This window comes from Hyaena hyaena, unplaced genomic scaffold (assembly GCF_003009895.1).
Source record: "Hyaena hyaena isolate Hyena2069 unplaced genomic scaffold, ASM300989v1 scaffold_10, whole genome shotgun sequence".
NCBI classification, from domain to species: domain Eukaryota; kingdom Metazoa; phylum Chordata; class Mammalia; order Carnivora; family Hyaenidae; genus Hyaena; species Hyaena hyaena.
In genome coordinates this window covers 3204598-3229288 of record NW_024080642.1, presented here as the reverse complement: position 1 = coordinate 3229288, position 24691 = coordinate 3204598, and the positions used below count along the sequence as shown (strand labels likewise).

The window sequence follows — 24691 nt, the reverse complement described above, 5'->3', positions numbered from 1 at the left end:
TCTTCCGATTTTTTTCCACTGTCGCCTGCTACTAGAGTGGGCGGGGATATGCAGCTGTAATGATCTTCTAACCTCAGAGTTTTTCTTTACTCCATGAGCAGAGAGCCAAGCGCTGATGAGCCCGGAGCCACTGGAATAGACAGCTATGAAGCCAGGGCAGCAGGTGACTCTGACGGCGCATGCGTCCATCAGCAACGTGCTATGCTCACTGCTGGGGGCCAGAACCAAGCTTCAGCATATAGTACGAGGACACCAGGAGGGCTGTGTGCTCCCGATGGGCTTGACCATATTTGGTCATGAAAAACCCAAGTACTTAGGCCAAGAGTTTTGACAATACGTGTGGGGGAAACATGGTACGAAGACCGCCCTCTACTTTTAAGAAACCACGCTTTGGTTCACTGTACACCGACATCCCTGTTTACTGTCTCTGTGCTGCATCAAGTCTTTTCGTACATCGTGTGCGGTTATATAGTTTCCGGCAAGTGGTTTTCCTTCTCTTCAACCTTCCCCCTCCCCCAGCGCCCCACATCCTATGGAGCTGCCCTCTGGGAGTAGCCGGGAGTTTAGTCTGGTGGTCATGAGGGAAAACCCCAGAATCCCCCTCCTCCTCCCCCCACTTCTCCTTCCCATCCAGATTCCCTGAGAGCTAACGCAGGGCTCAGGAAAGCAGATCTGGAAGGAATGTTGAACTACCTTTTTCCTTTGTGAGCTGGATCAAAGCAGTTGTCTGTCTCATTTCCAGATACACTTGATATAACAAAGGGGTCTTAAAAACAGAAAATGAAATGTACTTTTCCTCTGATTTAGAATTACATGTTTATGTTGGAATAAAAGGGATCTTGTTTATCTCCTCTTCCTTCTATTCTTGGCCTTCTCTTCTCTCACACATAAAAGTCTTTCCTTTTTTCCCCTGAACAATAGCTACATTGAACACTGTATGGTAAAGAAAAGGTTACTTGGGTGACTAACTTAATTTTACGATGCTTCTAGAAGGTGTGGTCAGCTGCTCCGAAGGCTGCTGAGAAGTAGAGGGAGTTAGGGACAGAGAGAGCCATTGCTGATGACAATATGGAAGCCACTGAAAGCCTTATGAAGAACAGTGTCAGTGGCATGAAGGTGGGAACCCATGGAGAGCCCTGAAGGATGAATGGGTGAGTGGCCGAGGAGGTGAGACAGCCTGTGTAGACAACGCTAATGGTGGCTTCTCGTCATTTTGATCTGGGTTGAAGTGCCACCTCTCTGGAGTCAACTAAAGTAGCCATCTGGTGGCTATCACGTGCCCATATTCTATTTCGCTACAAAGCACTGACTTACGATCTGATCTTATCTTCTTTCTTTCTTTGTTGTTCTCTGCCCCTAAGACACCACAGATATAGGAGTGTAAGGTGGGGTTTTGTTTGTTTGTTTTTGTTTTTTGTTTGTTGTTGTTTGCTTTTTGTTTTGTTTTGTTTTGTTTTGTTGTATTTCCAGAACTCAAAAGCCTGCTTGGTACCTTGAAGATGGTCTATACACATTTGCTGAATGGATGGATAAAAGTTTGGCTGCAATGGAGAATGGAGAAACAGCCCAGTGCTTTTCTTAGTGTAATGCGCCTGGGAACCAAATATTGGGGCTCTCGTTAGAATGCAGATTCTGATTCTGCAGCTCTGGGGTGGAAGATTCTGTGTTTCCTAAACAAGCTCCCACGTGAGGCCCATGCTCCCGGTCCATGAGTCACATCTGGAGTAGCAAAGCCCTTAGACCACGTTGGGTGTTGCTTAGAATGGGCAGGCGAAGGAAAGGACATTAACGGAGCAGGAGAGAGGGGATAACTGTGTAAGCAAAGATTTTTAGGAAGGCAGAGACCCGACAACCGGCAGAGGGACTGGCTTTTCTTCCTTTTCTTAAAAAAATGTTTAATGTGGGGCGCCTGGGTGGCTTAGTCGGTTGAGCGTCTGACTTTCGCTTAGGTCATGATCTCGCAGTTCGTGGGTTCGAGCCCCGCTTCGGGCTCTGTGCTGACTGCCAGCTCAGAGCCTGCAGCCTATTTCAGAGTCTGTGTCTCCCTCTCTCTCTGACCCTCCCCTGCTCGTGCTGTCTCTCTCTCTCCTAGAAATTAAAAAAAAAATGTTTAATGTTGATTTTATTTTTGAAAGAGAAAATGAGTGGGGGAAGCGCAGAAAGAGAGGGAAACAGAGGATTGGAAGAGGGCTCTGCGCTGATAGCAGAGAGCCTGACGCGGGGCTCGAACTCACGAACCGTGAGATCATGACCTAAGCCAAAGTTGGACGCTTAACTGACCGAGCTACCCAGGTGCCCCGGGACTGGTTTTTCAAAGGCAGAAGGATGCTCCCCAGGAAAGAGGGAGAAGGGGTGAGAAGAGGTGGAATCTCTCGACTGACGGTATCTAACTTTTCAGCGAGGTCATCGGCTGAGAGCGGGGGTGGAGGTGGGCTGTGGGAGTTCTGAGAGACAGGCAGCACCTAGTATGCCTTTGCGCTGAAATCATAAACTTAAAGTAAAACCCGTCAGCTCCGTGTCATTTTCTCAACACCAAGCTGCGTGGCTGCAGGGTGGGGAAGGGGGGGCGGTAGGTTCACCCAGAGTGAGTGGGACACAGGAAGAGAGGAACCAGGCAGTTGAGAGTATTGGTCACAGGGAGTGATTGTAACGGTGGATCACGGGAAGTGAGGCGCAGGTGGGACACTGCTGCTCAGTCCCCGCTCTCATGGGGCTCTAGGGAGCAAGACAATATACATATATATGTAGGTATAACATGTAAATAGGGACGTATATGCGATCAGCAGGATGGGCAGTGCCTCACCCATACTCCCGTACATATACTTGGCTGACTTCCAGCCAACAGCATCTGCATCTCTTTGCCCGAAAGCGCGGCAGGCCAGAAATCACGCATGGGGGTTCATGCTCTGAGAGCACCGTTCAACCGGTAACTAACAGGAACTGTAGTAGAAATACTCTGGGTCCCATACCCTTCAGTGGAATAACAGGTGACGTTCCATGCTGGCTCCCCAGCAAGGTGAAGTTCAGTTGCCCGTGGTGATAACTCACTGGGCAAGCTTCTTTCTAGGTATGGATTGGCTACCTTCCCTTCCCTGTCTCACTTCCCTTCCTGGATGTTTTCTTGAATCACCTTCCAAATAAATGACTTGCTCCCCAACCCTTGTTTCCGAGTCTCCTGGGGGAATCCAAAGTAAGATATGTGCCATTAGAAGCTGTAATACACGCCACGGACCAGGGTACAGGTTCCTCTTCGGGGGGGGAAGTGTTGTCTGCCCCCGTGTCAAATGGAAGTAAGGGCGTCAGGCAAGTGGAGAATGACACCTGTGAGTTGGGATCTGAAAAAGAAGCGAAAAGGAACATGGCGCATTTGAGGGACAGAAAGGCCACTGTGGGGGGTGCCTGGGTGGCTCTTTGGTTAAGCGTCTGACTCTTGGTTTTGGCTCAGGTCATGATCTCACAGTTTGTGAGACTGAGCCCCGCCTCCGGCTCTGCGCGTTCAGTGAGGAGGAGCCTGGGATTCTCTCTCTCTCTGTCCCTCCTACTCTTGCTCGCTCGCTCTCTCTCAAAATAAATAAATAAACTTTAAAAAGGCCACCGTGTCTGCAGCAGGGGACCAGGGCTATGAATTGAAGCCTAAGAGGCCACACCCTGCAGGGTCTTGAGAACATGGTAAGGAGGTTGGCACATCTATGCAGAGAATAATGGAGAGGCCATTGAAGGGGGTCAGGCAGCCAGCGGCAAGATCAGATCTGCCCCCAATAAGAAGCAGAGAAGGGAAGACGAGGGGCAGTGGGAGAGAGAGGGGGTCCAGAGACCTCTCTATGGGGACCCAGGGCTTGGCACCGAGTTTTGCACGTGGTAGAGTTGCAGTAAATGTTTGCTGAAGTGGAAGTTCAGTGTAGTTAATATGTATTAACTACATATTTGATTGACCAGAACGCCCTATCTCCTGGCCAAGATGAGTCATGGATTTCCTTAATTAACGACGCCCCACTTCACTTTATCAGGCCGTTCTCTTCAGAGCAGCATCGATCTAATGACTCGCTTCTACCTTTTCCCATCCTCCACTGTCCTGATTTTCTCTCCTCTTTTCTCTCCTACCATACCTCTCCGTCTCTCCTCTTCCCAAGTAATCCTGTGTAATAAAGTTGATTCTATCTTCCAGTCTCCATTTCTTCTCCTTCTTTTTTTAATGCTTATTTATTTTTGAGGGAGAGACAGAATGCAAGCAGGGGAGGGGCAGAGAGAGAGGGAGACACAGAATCGGAAGCAGGCTCCAGGCTCTGAGCTGTCAGCACAGAGCCCGACGCAGGGCTCGAACCCACGGACCGCAAGATCATGCCCTGAGCCAAAATCGGATGCTTAAACGACTGAGCCACCCAGGCGTCCCCCGGTCTCCGTTTCTATTACCTGTGGCCCTCTTATTCCTATGCAGACTCATATTCAGAGATGACAAACATCTGATCATCAATGTGGTGTCACGTGTGGCCGCTGTAAATATATTACTACTGAACACACCGAGAGATACTGAATGATATGTACTAGTCAGCAAGGTTAGATTTAGGGGGCGGCAGAAAGTAATACAAGACGGATGGAGGTCCCGGAAGGCGAAAACCTAGGCTGTAAACTACTCTCCTAGTGTACGTTGCAAGTAGTCACAATTGTTCTCTTTTCTCTCTTCTGCTCCCTTTCATAAGAAATCTTGAAATCTTTGCTCATCCTCTTCAACCCAGCAATTAAAGAAAAAAGACAGTAGGTGTCTGAGATCTCACACAACCTTTTATACCCAATATTTTTGTTGTCTTAAACACAAACCTTCAGTAGTCGGTGAGGGTTATGTTTTACAACAGCCTGGGGTGGGGAAGATGTATTCACTGGGCTTTCCATTTTCACCCTGGGGTCCCTATTTGGCACATTCACCAGTCACCCCATGCCCCTCACCCTGTGCTCTGGCAGGATTTGAGACATATGCAAATTGCAAACTGGTAAATAGCGACTTTGCATATTTTGAATAGAAGGGAACAACACGGTACCACTCATTCCGTTCACAGGGAAATCTGAGATAATGGAAGCGAGGGCCAGGGCAGACCCAGGGTCCTAAGTGTTTTCTTCAAAGTGCTTATTATGCTTATTAAATCTATTGTACAGTGATGAATTCATTTGAATTATTTACATGGTCAACCTTTGAGACAATAACCTGATTTAACCAGACGATGCAAATGTATCATTTCTCTTTGAAATCTGAAAGCAGGTTTAAACTGGAGGAAGCATCAGGACTTGTATCTTTTCCTGCAGATACTGGTTACAAGCCTGTAGTTGTCAGGTTAAGTGACATAATGTCAGAATCAAGAGAACGTGGTGATGTATTCCTCGGGAGGGTCGATAAGCTCCCCCCTGAGAACATGTCCCCTGGACGGCCAACTCTTGGGTGACAAATTTCTCAAGGAAGTCTTTCAATTCCATTTCTCTGTAAAATATCCTGCCCTGTCTCACATCTGACATGAGGCCGTTCATCTGCTAACATTTCCATGTAAAGGGAAACCACATGGTAGGAATGGTTGAGTTTTGCTTCGATCATAGGCCTGGTGTCATTTTAGTGAGTTTGGACTTTAGGGCTTTATTTTACTACTGAAGCTGTGAGAAGCTAAGGTTGCTGTCAAGTTCAAAGTACCATAATCCAATTATTTTTTTAAAAACTAGGTCTTCCATTATGACTTGGACAAAAATCGGAAAAAAAATTGGAAATTGTGGTCCAAGCCTCTCTATCCTACTTTGGATTTTTTTTTTTTTTCTTGTCGTTTGGGGGTTTACAAGGCATTTTGTGAACTGTAAAATCGTGTGTGATTCTGAAGGTGGCGTCTCTCCGAGGTAAAGCGAACAGCTTGCATCTTAAATATTTTATGAGATCTAGGTATTAGAACAGCGTTTCTGATGCAGGAACATAGCGATCTAGGAACAAAAGAGCGATGCGGCCACAGAACGGACTGTGAAATTTCTTCAAGATATTAAGTGATATGAAGGCTGAAAACATAAATGGATGGTGATACTGGAGATTGTTCCTAATAAGGGCTTTAAAAGCCTAATGATTTATTGATTGGCTCTTTGCTAATGATGTGGTCCTGACTCTTGTGTAACTCCGAGGGCGGATTTATGAGATGGTACACTCATCTTTCAGCTATATTGGGCCCAAGCCTCCATGTTGAAAATAAATGCAAGGGTGGAGGCAACTCTCCGAATATCTCGGGGGCGGAACACGCACATGATTTGTGGTAGGCGAAGGCCAGTGGATTGGGTGAGGAGAAAAAAAGCAAAAGGAAGAGAGCAAAACCTCTAAAGGGAGTTCGCCAAACACAAGGGAGAAAAGCCTAACATCAAAAACCAAACCAAACCAAAAAACCCACTACTTCTGTTGAGAAATACCCCCGGCTTCTCTTATTCTAAAAGGAGAAAAAAATAGAGTCTCAGGTGCCGCCAGGGAGCAATATTTTCCTCTCGAAAAAGATGAAGAAAGGAAAAGAAAAAAAAGAAGAAAAAGTTGTCCTGTTGAATCAGCTACACATGGAGTCAGTCTGTGTAAGGAAATCAGCCTTTTCATTACAAATGGGCTTAAAAAGCCCCAGAGAAGGCGGACGTGAACAGAAGCAATATTATCCCTAACAACCCAACTCTCTTTCAAGCAGCTGAGAGGATATCAGCAGCAACATTGAACATGGGGTTTGTCTTAAGATAAAGACTCATCTTTATTTCTTTCAGGATATAAAACTTGTATTTAAATCAATTCAGAGAAGCACTTTAGCTTTCAACATTAGAAAGTGGGGAGAGCCTATTTAATAAAACGGCATTATTTCATTTTCAAAGAATGCTACTGGCAGTAGCTGAGTTTAAATTCTGTATTCTTTCCCTCAATTATAATTATAGATGGGTCTGAAAGGAAGCGTGCCTATTACTGTCATATTTATTCTTTTGACAGGTGTTATGGGACTGTAATTTGATGAAATGACTCGAATCGCAGATTCCCTTGCGAATACAATTGCGAATACACGAGTGATTGAGGGAAAGTCCTCCAGCAAGATCTTTTCGCAGATCTTGAACACCCCTAATGTTTCAGCGGGGATCCATATTCAGGAAGACAGGGGAGAGTCGGCCTTCAGGGCTTATATCCACGGTAGCAACAACCAGCAGGAAGCGTGGGTGCTTAAGGCAGTTCGTGAAATGGTTTTTATTTTTCAACTGGGTGGGGTCTGCTCCGGGAAAGGGTCTGCTCCGGGAAAGGGTCACCCAGCGGGTCTTGCCTGTAGGGTTTCCTTACAAACAGACCCCAGTCCCTCATGCGGCCGGCAGAGGGCGCTCGCCGGACAGCCGACGGGCGGGGGCGGGGCCGCGCCGCTTTCGGCGCGCAGGCGCACTCGTGGCTGCCGCGTCCGCCGCGTCCGGGCTTGACGTTTCCCACTGGAGGCTGGTGAGCTGCGCGGCGCTGGCGGAGGGCGGGCTGGGGGTGGGAGGCTCCCGGCGTCCGCGGCTTTGCGCGGCCTGTGGAGGACCCACGGTGGCCTGCGCGGCTCCCTGCCCCGCCGCGTCGCCTGTCGTGGCCCCGGAGGGTCGGGTGTCCTGGCACGCGGCTCGCGGAGGCGCCCGGCCCGTCGCAGGCATGGCGGGCGTCTCGGAGGAGGGGAGCAAGCCCCAGGACTCGTGGGGCCACAGGGAGCCCAGAGGGACGCCAGGCGCCTGTGCCAAACGCTCACTCTCTGGCACGCACCTCCGCGCTCAGCCTCGGCTGGTCTCTTTTTTTTTGTAAAGATTTTATTTCTAAGTAATGTCTACATCCAACGCGGGGCTCGAACCCACAGCCCCGAGATCGGGAGTGGCATGCTCCGCTGACTCCGCGCGCCAGGCGCACTTTGACGGGTCCATTTTAAAAAGCCGGGTGTGGGGGGTGGGCTTCCCGGGCGCAGTCACCTTCACGGTTTAATTGATGCTTCTGGATAACACCAAGTCACTTTGGGGCCCAAACCCCTGGGTCCTCAGGACAATTTTGGTTTCTGTTCTGTTTTTACATAGCAAACGACTCATTTAAAGTGCACAACGGAATGTCTTCTAGTATATCCAAGGGTTGTGCATCCGTACCAGAATCGATTTCAGAACATATTCATTGTCCCCACGTGAAACCTCACCTTTAGCTGTCACTCTCAATCTCCCGTTCCCCTGGCCCTAGGCAACCCCTGATCTACTTGCTCTCTCTGTGGATTTGCACACTCCGCACGCTTCGTGTAAGGGGGCTCGTATAATATTTGGTCTTTGGCGACTGGTCTCTTTCAGAGAGTGCCCTTTTTGAGGTTCGGCGGTGTTGTAGCTTGTATCGTTCATTTCTTTTTTTTTTATTGCAGAATACTGTCCCGTCGTATGAATGTTCGATTTATCCATTCATCAGTGGATGGACTTTAGGATTAATCTTAACCCCTCCCCCCCTACTGGATCCCTTCTGGATTTGACAGCATCCTACCTGCCCTCGCTCTCCGGCTTGACTCCGTCCCTGGGCTCCTGTGGGGGTGGCAGTGCCTTTCTCCCTTCCGCCTCATTCAAGCTTCTGTCTGCCTTCACCACCTCTTCGCCAAATCCTACTCCCCCTCAGACCTCAGATTTAATGGCCTTTTCTCAAGAAACCTCTGACCCTTGCCTGGGCGAGAGACCCCATGAGCCCATCTTTCAGGGACCCGAATCCACTTTGTAGTAATTGGTTATACTTGAGTAATTGGTTTTACTTTGACGTTAATGTGTAAGTTCGGTGGGTTCAGGGTCTTCTGTTTGTTTCTGGAACCCTGCCCAGTCCCTGGCACCTTGCTGGTGCTCAGTGACTATTTCAGTAGATGCACACGCATGCTTCCTATCCATCAGGCACTCCACTGTACTAGGGTCGGGGTCATGAACAAAATAAATGATCTGCCTGCTTCCTGGAGCTTACATCCCAGTGGGGAAATACAATGAAATATATGTCAGGTGGTTAAGACTGCCATGAAGAAAGATGGACTACAAAGTGGTCAGGGAAGTCCTCTTAAGTGAGACCTGGATTCATTCACTCATTCATTCAGGGAAGCAACACGAGTGCCCTGAGTGGCTGGATGAGGGAGGCCTGGAGGAGGGAGAGCATGACAGGAGAAGGATAAATCCAGAGCCTTCGGCTCGGCCGTCCTCTGAGATGAGCCCTGTCTGTGTGTACGAGCTTGTCAGGACAGTGGAGACCTGGGTATGGGGCCCAGCTGTGCTCTCACCTAGTTCTGTGTGAGCCTGAGCCTCCGTTTTCCTCCTCTGTAAAATGGGAGCAACGGAGTTGTCGATTCAGTAGCCCTGTGAAGTGCCCCGCCGAGGGCGTGTAATAGCTTCCTTCTCTTGCCCTCAAACCGGAGTGGTGTGTTGCGGCCCGTGTGGGGAAGGCGAGGGGCGCAATGCAGCCTAACAGCGCAACGACTCACTTCCGGTTGCTGGTTGCTCTGCTCCGACCGCAGCGTGTTCGCCTCTTGTCTGATTTTTCCAGTTTGCTTTGGTCGGAGTAGCCCACGAGGGTCCCTTACACCTAGAAAAAGCTCAGGTCGAGCCCAGAAAACAGGATGTTCGGGGTGGCTCGCTGGCCTTTGAGAAGGCAGGTGTGGGATCCAGAAGCAGGGATCCCGGGCCTGAGTCTGAGACCTGGCTCTGTCGCCTGCCGGCTCTGTGATTCAGGACAGCCCCTGTCCTTCTGCCGTTAGTGTTCTCTCTGCTAAACAGAGATCAACCAACGCGCGTTCGCTGAGCTTCTCGTATGTTCTGGGCACCGTTCGCCGTGGAGAGAGGACTAATTATAATCCAGCCTCTGCCCTCCGGGAGCTCACGGTCAGCAAGGAACAAATAGGCAGGTAGAGTAGGAGAGGGTATGACGTTCAAGCACCTGAACGTGGCATCCCCCGTGCTAGGCACTGACGTTAACTTTTGTGATCTTTACCAGCCCCTCCTCCCCACGAGGATACGCATCGTGCTCTTCCGTTTGCAGAGGAGGCCGCACAATGTAGAGAAGTCGAACATGCTTGTTTGACAAACACACCAACGTTTGGCCTCAAAACCCTCTCTGTGCTCTTCCATCTCACTGGATGAAGTATGAGACCTTATTTAGAGGCGTGCGGGCAGCATGGGGTGTGAGCCTTGAGGAGGGGACTTGGGAGCTAAATCTGTAAGGATCGGTGTTGAGGCAGGCGAAGAATCCAGCGTGGGAAGAGAGGTGTTGAAGAGCACAGCACGTTTCAGAGATGCTATTGCCAGTAGTTGCTAAGCACAGTGTATGTTCCAGTCAGGTGCCGGGTGGTCTAGGAGAGTTATCGAATCCGTGTAGGAAATACTATCAGTTGCCCCATTGACAGAGGTGCCACTGACCCTGGGGTGGAAGCTGAGAAACTTGCCCAGGTCCCACAGCTGACACGTGGTGGAGCCGGGATTTGAACGCAGACTGCCTGATCCCAAAGTCCATGAACTTCGCCCCAGAGGCAAAGGTCATGGGTAAAGGACACTCCACGGAGGTTTTGGAGCAAGGGGATGACATTGTGTGTGTGTGTGTGTGTGTGTGTGTGTGTTTAGGAAGTATCCTTGGGTTGCACTGGAGAGAGAGATCCTCGGATAGTCTGAGCAAGGCATTGTTCCAAAGCTGAGAGTCCAGATACTGCCCCTGGGCAGTGGGGGTGGGGGGGCGGGGAGGGGGAGGCACTGAGGACCAGGAGGGTGGGGGAAGGGAGAGGGTGGGTCTTGAGAGAGCCTTGAGAGCCTTGACCACATAGGAAAGGGACTGGAGGGGGCGCCTGGGTGGCTTAGTCCGTTAAGCGTCCGACTTTCGCTTAGGTCATGATCTCGCGGTTGGTGGGTTTGAGCCCCGCGTCAGGCTCTGTGCTGACTGCCAGCTCGGAGCCTGGAGCCTATTTCAGAGTCTGTGTCTCCCTCTCTCTCTGACCCTCCCCTGCTCACGCTGTTTCTCTCTCTCTCTCCTAGAAATAAATAAAAATTAAAAAAATTAAAGAAAAAAAAAAGGAAAGGGACTGGAGGAGCAAGGATTGCCGCTCCATTTCTAGTTCGGGAGACGGCGCATGCGCAGGCGGGAGCCCCCGAGCTGGGGGAGCAGACCGGACCCATTCTCCTTCTGTACTGCGACTTTCCCCATCCGGAGAAGTAATTGCATATTTAAACAATGGCCTGCACAGGCTTAATTTAGCCTCGTATCAGGGCCCTATAGGACATAATTTCTGGTCATTTTCTGTAGCTCCATTCTTTTCTTTTTTAAAATATATGATTTTCCCCCACTTATTTTTAGGTGCCCTTTGTGGAGCCACAGGGTAGGAAACAGACAGTGGGGTTAAATGAGGCCATGGGCCTGTTCCTTAGCATCTGTACCAGTGATACTACTTGGCTCCCAGGAAATTCCCTTTGTGCCTTTATTTTCACTCTTTTCCTTTATTCTGTTACATTCTCCTTTGGGTTTCCTCAGAGCTTTTTTTTTTTTTTTTTAAGCATTTCCTTAGTTGCCCCTTCTCTTTGTCTGTGTAATTGACATCAGCCTTGTGACTTTTTTTTTTTTCACCTTTATGCAGCGGGAAGCTATAGATGGTATCCTCTGGTTTCAGAAAAGCACAGAGCAAAGTTTTATCAAGAAGGTTGAGGGGCGCCTGGGTGGCTCAGTCGGTTAAGTGTCTGACTTCAGCTCAGGTCATGATCTCATGGTTCGTGGATTGGAGCCGCGCGTCGGGCTCTGTGCTGACAGCTAGCTCAGAGCCTGGAGCCTGCTTTCAGATTCTGTGTCCCCCTTTCTCTCTGACCCTCCCCAGCTCATGCTGCCTCTCTCTCTCAGGAATAAATAAAACATTAAAAAAATTTTAAAAGAAGGTTGAAAAAGTAAGTACTGGATAATAGCGCAGTTAAATGCTTTCGTGAATGCAGACCGGGTCCTGAATGAGTCCCAGGGGAGTTCTCTGTGGGGTCCTTAGTCCTTACCATCTCATAGCTGTGTGGTCTCTGGCAAGTTACTTAACCTCTCAGAGTCCCAGTTTTCTCATCTGTAAGATGGGGCTAACGATACGTACCCCGTAAGATCTCACACGTAAAGCTCTCAGCACCTATCTGGCACATAGTGATCACTCCCTGAATGGTAGGGAGTAAGATATGCCATCAGCCAGCTGTGCAGAGCGCTCGAGGTAGGACAGCTAGGTAACATGTCGGGCTGTCATCTCTGGTCCCAGGGCCAAGTCCACAGCCACATGCGTGCCGGATGCTCTGAATGACTCCGTATGGGTGATTGACACAGCTCGCTGGGGCTAACGTCTCTCTCTCTCTCTCTTTGTACCCCATCTGTGCCCAGTATGTGATCATTTCTGTGCCTTTATTGTGCCAAATTGAGTTGAGTTGGGTGAGAGACAGACAGTCTCACGTACCCCCCCAGAGATTGTGGCAGATGACCATTGTGGACTGAATTAATAGAACACAAGGTGGGAAACTGATTTCAGAATAGTTCGCAGAAAAAAGCGTCCTCTGAGCTGAAAGCCAAAGTCACATGGGGGCCCGAGCAGAGAATCCAGTCTGAGCTGCATGCCTTGAACTCCCAGGTAAAGGAGGTGACAGTGTCACCTGAGCCCCAGGACCCGTGGAGCTGGTCGGAACACAGGGAAAGCGCAGCTTTTCCACCGGACAGTGTATCTAAGAGTGACGTCAGCAATGAGGGTGTGTGTGTGTCCGGAGGAGGGTGAGTGGGATGGGGACGCACTGGGAGAGGCCAGCACCTTCAGGGTGGGTGTCTTGGGAGGGAATTGCTGCCGGGCCGGGGAAATGGACTGAACAGTGACAGACTGGACTTAGGGGTCAGCTACTTGACTTGAGCCCCAGAGGGCGGAGCTCAGACCAACGACTGAAAGTTTACAGGGCAGATTTTTAGCTCAGGCCCAAAGGGACTTTGTGATGACTCTGGCAGAAGGGAAATGGGGAGCTCCGACTTGGGAGGTCATGAGCTCCCTGCTGCGAGGGAGCGTAAGGTATGTGGAGACGCGATCTTTTACCCTGGATGGGAAAGGGTCGCCTTCAGCGCTCTGGCTTTGGAAGACTTCCTACCTTGGATGATTTTTTTCCTCTCGTTCAGTGAACACCTTTTACCGAGTACCTCCCACGAGTCAGGCCGTGCCACCTGAGGTAGTTTTATAACTCGGTAATGCATAAAAGCTACAGGATGACTAGCCAGAACTCGGTTCTGATTTGGGGAAAAGACACAATACATTTCACCTGCTCTTCAGTTTGATTTCGAAGGAAAAAAGGTGTATTTTTCTCTCTTTGTCTGATGTCGGCAGAGGTGGCTAAAATCAATGAAATCTATAAGCCTCTGCCAGTTTCAGTTTGTACCACCAGCTTCCTTCGACAGGCCGTTTTGATCTCGGGTAGAAGCCCTGAAAGGCATCCTAACATATTGTTTTCCCTTCTGCTGCTTTCTCAGGGGAGGAGAAGGGCCGGGGAGGGGGGCGTCCTGTTTGGTGACAGCACGCATTGCGGTCTTACTTAACCCTCACCCCAGCCTGGCCATGATCTGGGGCCCATGTGTTTTCCCTGTGCCTCCTCAGTCTTCGGGGTGCGGGATAGTTGACTGAAGGTTGCTTGGGGGAGGGAGGGTTCCATCTGACACCCTTCTGTGGAGCAAGCACTACATGCCAGGCGCTGTGTGAGAAACAAAGGCGCAGAGCCGGGGCCGAGCCAGGAAGAGGGTAGAGGGACTTGCGGACTTGGGTTGCAGATGGGATGGAGATAGGCGGTTGACGGGGGGAAGCCCTGAACACCCCTGACCCCGCCACCATACACATGTATGCTAATGAGCTTAGAGTTTGTTCTATGGGCGCCATTAGAGGATATTAAACAAGGGAATCATAGATGAGATTTTTGTTTTTAGTTGCACGTTCTGGCTGAGCACAGGGAGGGTTTGAAGAAGAGACATGTCAGAAGGGTGTTGGGTTAATCCAAGAGAGAGGCTCTGAGAGCCTAACAGAGCCAAGGGAAAGGAGGGGCCCCTTTGCTTTAAGAATTCAGGGAGGTTAGGGGCACCTGGGTGGCTCAGTCGGTTGGGCGTCCGACTTTGGCTCAGGTTATGATCTCATGGTTCGTGGGTTCGAGCCCTGCGTCAGGCTTTGTGCTGACAGCCCGGAGCCTGGAGCATGCTTTGGATTCTGTCTCTCTCTCTCTCTCTTTCTCTCTCTGTCTCTGTCTCTGCCCCTCCCCTGCTCATGCTCTGAATTTCTCTCTCCGAAAATAAACATTAAAAAAAAAAAAAAACCTCAGGGAAGTAGGAGCCCTGGAGACAGAGCCAGAGTCCACATCCCAACCCTGCCATTTCCTAGATGTGTATTCACGATCAGCCTCAGTTTTCATATCTGCAAAATGGGATGCTGATTTTTTTTTTCCCCAGAGGGTTGTTTAAAGATGTCTAGCACCACACTTTGCACATTGGTCAGCTCTCAGGCAAGGATGCATTTCTTGGGGGAAAAGATTTGAGGATATTCTTACCGAATAGCCCCTGCAGACTGAACGAGGCCGGAAGGCAGAAGTTGCCTCCAGGGAGTTCCTGCAGGTGAGTTGGAGGGAAGCTGAAGGGCCCGGAAAGGCTTGCCATAGAAGGGTAGGAAAGGGAAGGCGTTGCTGCTGGAGGTGATGGGCAGGCGTACCCGGGACACGGAGACTCAGGTGGCCTCGCCTGGGTCTGTTGCTCTCCTTGTGGCCATGAGAGATGGAGTCACGGCCAACAGTCTCAACAGACCAGACTCCATGGGAAGAAGGCATCCCTTAAAAGGAAATTAGTGGCGCAGTGCACCCACGTGGACCCAGGTGGAAATCCTGGCTTCTGCATTCATAGCAGTGTGAGCTTGGACAAATGTCTTACTTTCTGTTTGCCTCTGTTCCTGTATCGGTAGAAGGAGAGCATGATGGTACCCTCTTGCGGAATTATTGTAAAAATTAAAGGAAGTTAATTTACGTGCATGGGTTAGAATAGTATCTATCACATGATGAATATTCAGTAAGGCTGCTGTAGTAACACTTGTTGTTATTATTTATTATCATCACTAAAGGTACTACAGGTGCCCTGTCAGTGTGCCCAGCAGGCAGAGGAATGATGGGGGATGGAGCTGGGCAGGGAAGGAGCTTCAGGAATTGGTGTCAGCCTAACGAGCTTAAGACTTTATCCCGTAGGTCATGGGAAAGCTGTGGAAGAGGGGTTTTTTTTTAAAATGTTTTTTAAATTTATTTCTGAGAGAGAGAGTGAGCAGGGGAGGGTCAGAGAGAGAAGCAGATACTGAATCTGAAGCAAGCTCCAGGTTCTGCGCTGTCAGCACAGAGCCTGACGCGGGGCTCGAACCCGCGAACCGTGAGATCGTGACCCGAGCCAGAGTCGGACGCTTAACCGACTGAGCCACCCAGGCGCCTCAGAGTTTTTCTAAAATAATGTTTTGTTACAAAAACTTTCAAACTATGTGGAAGTCGAAGTTACAGTAACGTCTGCCCCTATTCCTGCCACCTACACGCAATCTTAACATTTTCCACATTCACTTTTTCTTTCTCACCCTGCCTTTCCTCATTTTGTGTTGTCTTCCATGGACCGTTTGAATGGACATTGCAGATGTGACAATGCAGGTCTGAGTACTTCCTTCCACTTGCACCTCCTGAGAATGAGGACGTTCTCCCACACAACACATTGCCGTCGTACCTTTAGGAAAATTAATCTTCCGTAATAATCATCATGTGTCCTGCTGTGGGAGGATTTTAAGGTGGGCGTTAGACAAGGCACTGTGGCCGCCATGTGGAGGGTGGCTGGAAGCGCGCCGAGGGCAGGTGAACACCCTTCCAGCAATTCAGGTGACAGATGAGGAAGACTGAGCTAGAGTGATGTGGGGTGATGAGGGCTGTTTGAGGTATCCACAGGCCCCCTTTGAACATGGTAGCAAGATGCTGGGTCAATGAAGGCTTCTGGGGGAGGCGCCAAAACGTAGAGCTGAGTGTTTAAGGATCCAAAGGGTCCGGAGACCTACGGTGCGGGCAGATTGTACGCAAGAGTAGAATTCACTCAACACATGAATATGGGGACATCTACCTTTGTGGTTATGCTTATGCGTCAACTTGACTGGGCCCTGGGGCACCCAGATATTTGGCCAAACATTATTCTGGGTGTGTTGGCCAGGGTGTCTTTGGATGAGATTAACTTTTAAATCACCAGACTGAGTAAAGCAGATTGGCCTCCCTAATGTGGGTGGGCCTCTTCCAAGCACTTGAAGTCCTGAGTAGAACAATAGATTGACCCTCCCCTGAGTAAGAGAGGATTCTCCAGGCTGATGGCCATCAACTTGGGACAATCACTAATCATGTGAGCCAATTCCTTATAAATAATATACATATATGGATATGTATGGATATATTTCTCTCTCTATTCTATTGGTTCTGGGTCTCTGGAGAGCCCTAACACTTCTACCAAATGCCAGGCATTCTGTCACGGTGCAAAGACCGGAACCCGTGAACATGACATAGACTGTTGTGGAATGTGCCCTCCGGAGCTCAGTTTGCCTGGACTCTGCAGTGAGTGATAGAAGATGTGATGGGGGCTGGGCAGGGGCCAGATCAAAAGACGCCTTAGAGGTTCCAGGAAGGAGTATGGATTTTGTTCCATAGGCCAGTGCTTTCTAAACTTCAGTACCACTTTCATGATTTTTGTTAAAAATTATTATCTAGTTTGAGAGAAAGAGAGGGTCAGAGAGAGACCGTGCGCGAGAGAATCCCAAGCAGGCTTCTCGCCCACAGCACAGAGCCCAGAGTGTGGAGCCCCATCTCCCAAGCAGTGAGATCATGACCTGAGCGGACATCAAGGTGTCTGTCACTGCTTAAAATAATTTCACATTCATCATACATTTTGGGAAAGTCATCATGAGCGGCAGGGGTAGGGGTGGACATCAGAGCTTTTAGGCAGGAACGCGCCATGCTGAGATTTATGTCTTGGAAGGATTCACTGGCTGTTAAGTGGTGAATAGACTGGAAGAAAGGGAGGCTTGCTGGGAATCTGGCAGCTGTCCACAGAGCTCCGATACGAGTCTGAAGTGCTGATTGTGCGGTGGGAACAGAGAGGAGGGAGCAGATCGGAGGGGGCATTCAGAGGTGCAGTTGGATAGGACCTAGAGACCGCGGCATGGGGTTGAGGCCGGGAGAGGAGGCTAGGTTGGCTCGGTGCTGGTTTTGGTTCGGTTGCCTGGGAAGACAGAGGTGCCTTCACAGAGGCAGCGAGCCTCGGAGAGGCCGAGGTCAAGAGCAAAGAGCAGGATATGCCGAGTGATTGTTTAGGGGCCCAGCGTTTGACTGGAGTTTTAGCGGTGACGCCGTGAAGTTCATTGCCTCTTAATAGCAAACCCACACTTTAAATTAAATTAAAACATTTTTAGTTGAACTCTTCTGAGTGGACCCACACATGCACTCCCTGCTACTTATTACTGAGAATGACTAAGTATTATAATTGAGCTGAAAATAATCTCCCGCCCATACTTGCTGGGTTGGTTTCTAAGTATTGCCTGGGTTTTCAACGACTGAAACAAAGTTGTGCTCTCTCCAAATGTTAATTTTGAAGGCTGCAGATGGCGACCATCTGTTCCACGACTAGCATTTTACAATATTTGATTAGCACTTTATATAGTTTGGGGAAGCCAGCCAGTGGAGTCTGCCCAGCCGGTGGGGACTTCGGCGTTGCGTCCTCTGCGGTGGCCCTCGAAGGTCTTTGCCCCCATTGTACGGGGTCCCCCCTCTGTTTTGGGGGGCGTAAGTGCAGCTAGGCAGACTGGCGGGAGGCTTAGGGCTTCCAGAGTGCATTCCGGTGTCAGTGCAGAGGCGACTGGAGAGGGACAGGCTGAAGGCAGGGGCGCCAGGCAAGATGCTGCAGTAGAGGTGCAGGCGGGAGCCTACGGGGCATCTTGTTAAAATGTAGGATCTCTAGCAGGTCTGGGCCGAGGGTCTGTTTCCAACAAGCTCTCGGGTGACGTTGATGCTACTGGTCCAGGACCACGCTTGGAGTGGCGAGGCTCAGACCCCTGGGCGTTCTCCCCTCTGGTGCGTGTACTCAGCTCGTTTCTCCGTCTTGCAGTGCAGGGTCCCCCTGTGCGTCCCCCCTACTCTGCCTGACGGTGACACCTCCTCCCCCACCAGCCCAAGTTGACTTCCAGAAAGAAGGCCCCAGGATGAGGCTGTGCGTCTCGCCTTTGGTCCTCACAGGGCTGCTCCAGGAGGGCACTTCCTGCAGGACAGAATGCCCAGCCCGAGCTCGGGGTCCGGGCTCTGGGGGCTGGTGGCACGAAGGGGACCCGGCCTCCACGTCGTGTCCAGCTGTGCTTCACAGAGCCGTGGAACGTGGGGGTCGGGGCCAAGTGTTGGTTGATGCTCTGTGTTTTCCAGGGACAGAAGGGCTTGCGATGGCCCCGCTGCCGGGGGCAGAGCTGGTCCAGAGGCCGCTGCAGCTCTACCGATACCTGCTGCGCTGCTGCCGGGAGCTGCCCACCAAGGGCATCCAGGAGCACTACAAACACGCGGTCAGGCAGGTGGGAGCATGTGTACTGGCCTTGGGATGGGGGGGTGGTTCCCATCACAGGGGCCCCATCTCAGGGTTGGGCGCCAGGGACAGGGAGCAGGGGGCAGGGATGGTCTTTCGAGGGGTGGTGAGGGGGAGGGGCGGCAGTCTGGTAAGAGAGCCACCAAAAGCCACAGTCCAGCCCCTGTGTCTGATTCCCGCTCAGAAGACAGATGTACCATCCAGCACATCGGCTCTGTACCAGGGCTCCAATAAGGCAGCTCAGATGCATACTTAAAATAGAGTGTGGGACATAACATCACGTTGACAGGCATTCCTGCCAATAATGCACGGCCTGACTTTACCAGCAAGAAAACGTCAGGTAACTCTAAGCGGAGGGACCATCTCGCACACTGCTGGCCTCTGCGCACCCAACCGTCATGTCAAGGTCAAGAAACGAAAGAAAGCCCGAAGGGCTGTGCTTTCTAGGGGATGAAAGAGACGTGACCACTAAATGTGATGAGTGGATTGGATTCTGGACCAGAAAAAACAAAAAACAAAAAAACAATGATTCAAAAGGACGTTATTGGAGGAATTCATGAGATTGGAATATGGACTGCAGATGGGATAGTATTATAGCAGTGTTGAATTTTTTTAAATTTGACTGCCGTGGTTATGTAAGAGAGAGCCTCCCTGTTAAAACACACCGAAGCGTGTAGGGGCTCCAGGCATGATGTCTGCAACTTTTCTTCATTTTATTATTAGTTTTTTTTATGTTTATTTATTTTTGAGAGAGAGAGACAGAGCACAAGCAGGGGAAGGGCAGAGAGAGAGAGGGAGACAGAATCCAAAGCAGGCTCCAGGCTCTGAGCTAGCTGTCAGCACAGAGCCCGACGCGGGGCTCGAACCCACAAACCGTGAGATCGTGACCTGAGCCGAAGTCGGGATCTTAACCGATTGAGCCATGCAGGCGCCCCTGTCTGCAACTTTTAAAAGCTCCCCCCGATTGGAGGAGAAACCCGTATGCAGAGAGCACGGTAAAGCGAATGTGGGGAGATGTTCACACTTGGTGATCCCTGTACAGATTTCATTTGTATGCTTGCAGCTTTTCTGTGGGTTAGAAACGACTTCTACCTAAAAAGTTCAAAACTAAATGGAACACAAATAGAACGTGGAACGTGTAGAAAAAATAGAGGCAGCAACAGACAGGCTGTGGAAAGGTGGAGGAGGGCGCAGCTGGCTGTCCGGGGGCGTCCCGGAGGACTTCCCTGGGTGAGCATTTCAGATGTTCCTGGAGACAAATTGGAGGATGTGCGGGGTCAAGAGCAGCCGGCAGAGGAGGTGCCGGTTCTTTGTGAGGGGCCCAGAGCTCCGCACCCGTGAACCTGAATCTCCGGTTCCTTCTCAGGGGTGAACACGTGGCCAGAAGCGACCAGCAGCCCTGCCTTGCTGTGCTTCGGGCCCGGCTGGATCTTCCGGTCCCCCTCTCCACTGCCCTCCCCTCTTCCTGGCCTTGCGGTTCGGGCCAGGGGAAGCCTGGCTGTTGTAGAGCCTGGGAAAGCAGCCTTCTGGGAGGAGCACATGAAACCGAGGGACGGAAGTTTCCTTTGGGCCCCTGCTGCATGATCACCTTTGGGGCCAGCTTAATTTGGGGTATGGAGGGCCAGGCTTCATTTTGTAACTGCTTTGCTGGCTGGAGGACAGGCTGTGTAGCTGGCGCCATCCATAGGGGTGAGTTGGGGCATCTGGGCCTCTGTTGCCACATCATGCGTGCCTGTGGAGGGGTACGAGCGAGGCTGAGTAGAAAGGGGCCGTGGTGCATCTGGCCTGTGCTCCCAAGCTGCTGGCCCCATGCATTTTGCCTTGTCATCTTCTCTTGTGCTTCAACTTCCAGAGTTTCCGGGTGCATTCGGATGAAGACAATCCTGAGAGAATCCAGCAGATTATTAAAAGAGCCATTGAAGATGCCGACTGGGTCATGAACAAAGTAAGGGCTAGGCCCCCTGGCTCCACCTGTCAGCTAGCGGGTTGCTGGCTGTAATCTCTGTGACCACCAGGGGTCGCCCTTGCCCCGTAGCTGAGCCGCTGCCCTCTTCTAGAAGCCCAGAGGGGATGACCGGCGATGCCTTTCTGGTTGCATCTGTTTTCTGCAAGGAAAGGCAGCCGGTTTGGACTAGATGGCTTCTGAAGGTCCTTCTCTCTCTGAGATTTAAAAAAAAAAAAACAACCAAACACTTTTTTAAAAATGTTTGTTTATTTTTGAGACAGAGACAGAGTGAGAGTTGCGGAGGGGCAGAGACAGGGGGAGATGCAGAGTCCAAAGCAGGCTCCAGGCTCCGAACTGTCAGCACAGAGCCCGATGCGGGGCTCAAACCCCCACAATCATGAGATCATGACCTGAGCCCAGGTTGGACGCTTAACTGACTGAGCCACCTAGGCTCCCCCTCAGATTATTTTTTTTAAATGTTTATTTATTTTTGAGAGAGAGCATGAGCTGGGAAGGGGCAGAATGAGAGGGGAACAGAGGATCTGAGGCGGGCTCTGTGCTGACAGCAGTGAGCCCGATGCGGGGCTCAAACTCCCCAACCGCGAGATCATGACCTGAGCCAAAGTCGGATGCTAAACCGACTGAGAAATCTTTTTCCTTTGAACAAGCCTCAGCTTCAAGGATAGGATGGACATGCCATACATTCACTGGTAATGTTCCAGTGTCTGTCTTATGCGCCCCCTCCTACCCTGCCAGCCTCTTTTTCCATTAAAGAAAGGGGGTCCAGGCACCCACTAGAGATTTCACTGTCTGGTGCCTGTAGCGCCACCTCCTCCGAGAAGCCCCCTGCAGGAGGCAGCTAAGGCCCAGATGATTCTCAGGATTTCCCGGCTCCTCCCTCACCCACTTCTAATGCTCTCTCTGCCTCACAGTATAAACAACAAAACTGAGGCTCTGGGGCCTGAAGAGCAAAGCTGTCCTGAAGACATTGACACTGAGAGACCTTCTTCTCCCGGGACGAAGCCGCGGCGGCAGTTTTGAACTCTCCACTGGCCTCGTTGTCTGAGCGCAGGAAATGAGGGGTGGGAGAGGCTGACATTTGCTCAGGTGGCTCTTCCTGCCACGCCTGTGTCCCCGGCATCCTTTCTGCTTGCTTTTCCGGCCGGCTGCGGTGTGAGATCTGGGGAGAATGGGCTCGGTCCCTTTGCTCTGAGAGTGATTCATTCATTTATTCTGGATGTTGTCCTTGGAGACTCAGAGGGGGCGTCCCCCCGCCCCCCGATGGCAGACATGCAGAGGACAGACAGAGCGTGGGTTTTACAGCCGTCGGGTCTGCGGCTGGTCAAGGGCGCTGCCCTTGAGCCCAGACTTCTCCTCTGTCGGGACGAAATGCGATGGGTCTAAAGCGCCGAACGCGGGCCCGCCGCGCCTTCCCCTGCCCCCGCCGTGCTCATACGTCCCTCTGGCTCCCACGTCCTGCACGGGCCTTGGTCGTCTGCGGGCCTGGCCTGGCCTGCTTGTTGTCCCTGAACCCTCACGGCCCCGCCGTGCCTAGCAGTCCGCCAAGCCGCCGCTCCTCCTGGCCCTGTCCCCGCGTAAGTCCCCGTCCTTGCCCTGGCGTCCCTGGGGTGGTGAAGCGCAGGCCGCCCGGAGCCGGGAAGAACGGCACGCGCCGAAGCTGCAGGCTTCTGTGCAGCTGCCACCTGTCCCGAAGGCCCTGCCCTGCTTTGCCCCCACCTTGGAAGGAAGAATGGAGGCTGGGAGGACGGCAGGGGGGTGGCGAGGGAGCATTCCTGTGGGTGACGGTGAGCCTGAAATCCGTGAAGAGACAGGCCGGGTCGCGTCCCCGTTCCACAGAAGTTGCTCTTGGGTAACACACCTGGCCCGGTGGGGCCTCGGTTTCCCCATCTCCAGGGGAGGAACGCCCACACCCGCCTGCCAGGGCCGCCGCGCGGAGTGCTGAGCTCTGACGCGCGCCAAGTGCTTCACGCAGGAGCCGGCCCGGGGAGCTGGCTGCGTGGCCGTGGCTCGTTACCACGGTCACGGGGCCTTGCCTCGCAGGTGGGGAGGTGGGAGCATGGGTTGAGCCCTCTTTCTTTTCTTTTTTTTTTTTTTTTACTGGTCTCTTTTTTTTTTTTTCAAATAGTTTATTGTCAAATTAGCTTCCACGTAACACCCAGTGTTGAGCCCCCTTTCAAGGTCACCGAGCGACGAAGCCCAGTATGTCTGAATCTCCGAAACACCACAGGTTTGGGAGGGAAAGGGGGACAGCGGAGGGAGGGCAGGCAGGTGGGAAGGACAGAGAGGACAGGCCAGAGCAGGGAGGCCACGCTGGGACCTGAGTATCCCCCAAGGACTCAGCAGAGGGACGAGCTAGCACGTTTGTGACCCTGCACCGCGTTACACGTCTTAAAGCGACAGATATGTGAGTATGCGCTTGGCTGAGCAGCGAATGGTGAAATAAATGTATCAGTTTTTGAAAGCTCTGGTGTCCTGAATGCTATGTTGGTTCATTCCCTGAGTGCACGCTGTTCCCTACTGTGTGCTGTCATCCGAAGTATTGAGGACGCAGAGACAGGCCTACAGGAAGCTGCCCAGGAGGGATTGTTCTTCAGATGACCAGACGCTGGTCCCCACCGCCAGACAACAGTTAGCCACCCCCCTGCCCGTACCAGCCACCCCCCCCCCCGCCCCGTGGTTGAGCCCTTCTGAAATCCTTGGTCAGCAGGGGTGTGTGTTAATCACAGGAGGCAGGTTGGTTGTATCCCAGGCCTTTCGGCAGCAGGAGCTGCGTGAGTGAAGCCTGACCAGGCTGTGGGAGAGGCCGAGTGTCCCTTGCCCTTGACCGTCTCCGTGGCAGTGGTCCGTGGCCCTCAGTTCACTAGCTGGTGCTTGGTCCAGTTGTGCCGACTCCCCCAGGTGGCACATAGTGGGTGCCCAGCTCTGGCCAGGGGCCGGCCTGTGAGGGGGATGAGTCGGCTAACGAGGGGGTGGCCGCTTTCCACCGGCTGAGCAAGGCCGACTGAGGGCACTCCCCCTGGAAGTGCAGGTGGAGGAAACGAGACACAAGATGGGGTACACGTGGCAGGGCAGGGAGGCAGCGCAGAGTCGGGAGTGGGGGTGCCACGCGCAGCCTGGGAGAGCCTCTTGTCAGCCTGCCCGCCTTCTGCCCTCAGACTCCCACCCCTGGGACCCCTGCGTGGACCCGGCTGTTGGATAGGCCTTAAATTACCCAGGGCGCCGGCTCTCAGATGCATATACCGCAGGTGTGCGGGGCGGCCTCCAAGCAGAAGGCTGAAGGAGATGAAGGCTTGTTGTCCCAGAGGCTCAGGTAGTGTGAGCTCCAGAGCCAACCAGGTCAGAGTTAGGTCCGAGCTGGGTCGCTCCATAATGCTGTGACCGGGCAAGTCCCCTCCCTGATGTCCTCACATTCTGTGCGTGCAGGTGGGCGGGCGGTCACGTGGCCACCTCCTCCCATCTTTGGAGAAGATCACGGTCATGGTCAAGATCAAGATCACAATCACGACCCTTCTCGTAGGTGGGTCTGCACGGCTCCCTGTGTCCACAGCACCAGCGGGTGGGCGCCTGGCACCTGCTGTCCGCCCCTGGGCTGATGCCCGTTGGCACTTACGCGGCCTGACTGGAGTGCATTTATATTAGGAAGTTCCGAGGTCTTTATGTGAGCAATGAAAGGCCACTGCTGTGGCCACCAGAGAGACACGGTCACATCTGGGAGCCGATGCCTGTGGCAACTTTGCCAGCAGCAGTCCCTCCCTCCTACCGAGCCTGCCCTGCCCTGTCTGGTTTCATTTCCCTCCCCTGTGCCCACCCCCATCTTAACGGAGCACCTGCTTTCTGCCCGGCCCTGTGCTAGACAGGAAGGCACAGTCCAAGATCTGGACAGATAGAGCTCACCGAGAGGTTGAGGTTAAATGTGGCTTCTAGAATGTTCTCATAATATTCCACCCCCCCCCATTATTTCCTTGTAAATTTTTTTTTCTAGAGGTTTCCATGCTTCCCCTGTCTCTGGATGAAAACTGGCCCAGACCTCAAATTTGGGGGGCCAGTCTCAGGTTACACCCAAAGCTGTGGTTACTTCTAAATCCTAAAACAGTGTCATTTCATTAATTGAAAGGTCC

At 51.8% G+C, this 24691-nt stretch overlaps 1 protein-coding gene and 1 non-coding gene across 3 annotated transcripts; one reads left to right on the top strand and one right to left on the bottom strand.

Annotated features, from left to right (window-relative positions):
• The first annotated feature begins 1099 nt into the window (after positions 1–1099).
• On the top strand, positions 1100–23034 carry LYRM9 (LYR motif containing 9). 2 transcript variants are annotated; one of them, XM_039251812.1, is made up of 4 exons: positions 1100–1151; positions 18454–18596; positions 20460–20552; positions 21485–23034. In XM_039251812.1, exons 1-4 carry the CDS (start codon positions 1148–1150, stop codon positions 21500–21502), a joined length of 258 nt encoding a protein of 85 aa, XP_039107743.1. In that variant the 5' UTR covers positions 1100–1147; the 3' UTR covers positions 21503–23034. The 2 variants fall into 2 exon arrangements, with proteins under 2 accessions (XP_039107743.1, XP_039107749.1); XM_039251818.1 differs by lacking the exon at positions 1100–1151 and adding an exon at positions 7398–7459.
• On the bottom strand, positions 15368–15452 carry TRNAQ-CUG. Its single transcript has one exon. It is a non-coding gene; the product is annotated as a tRNA-Gln (tRNA).
• Positions 23035–24691: the final 1657 nt, after the last annotated feature.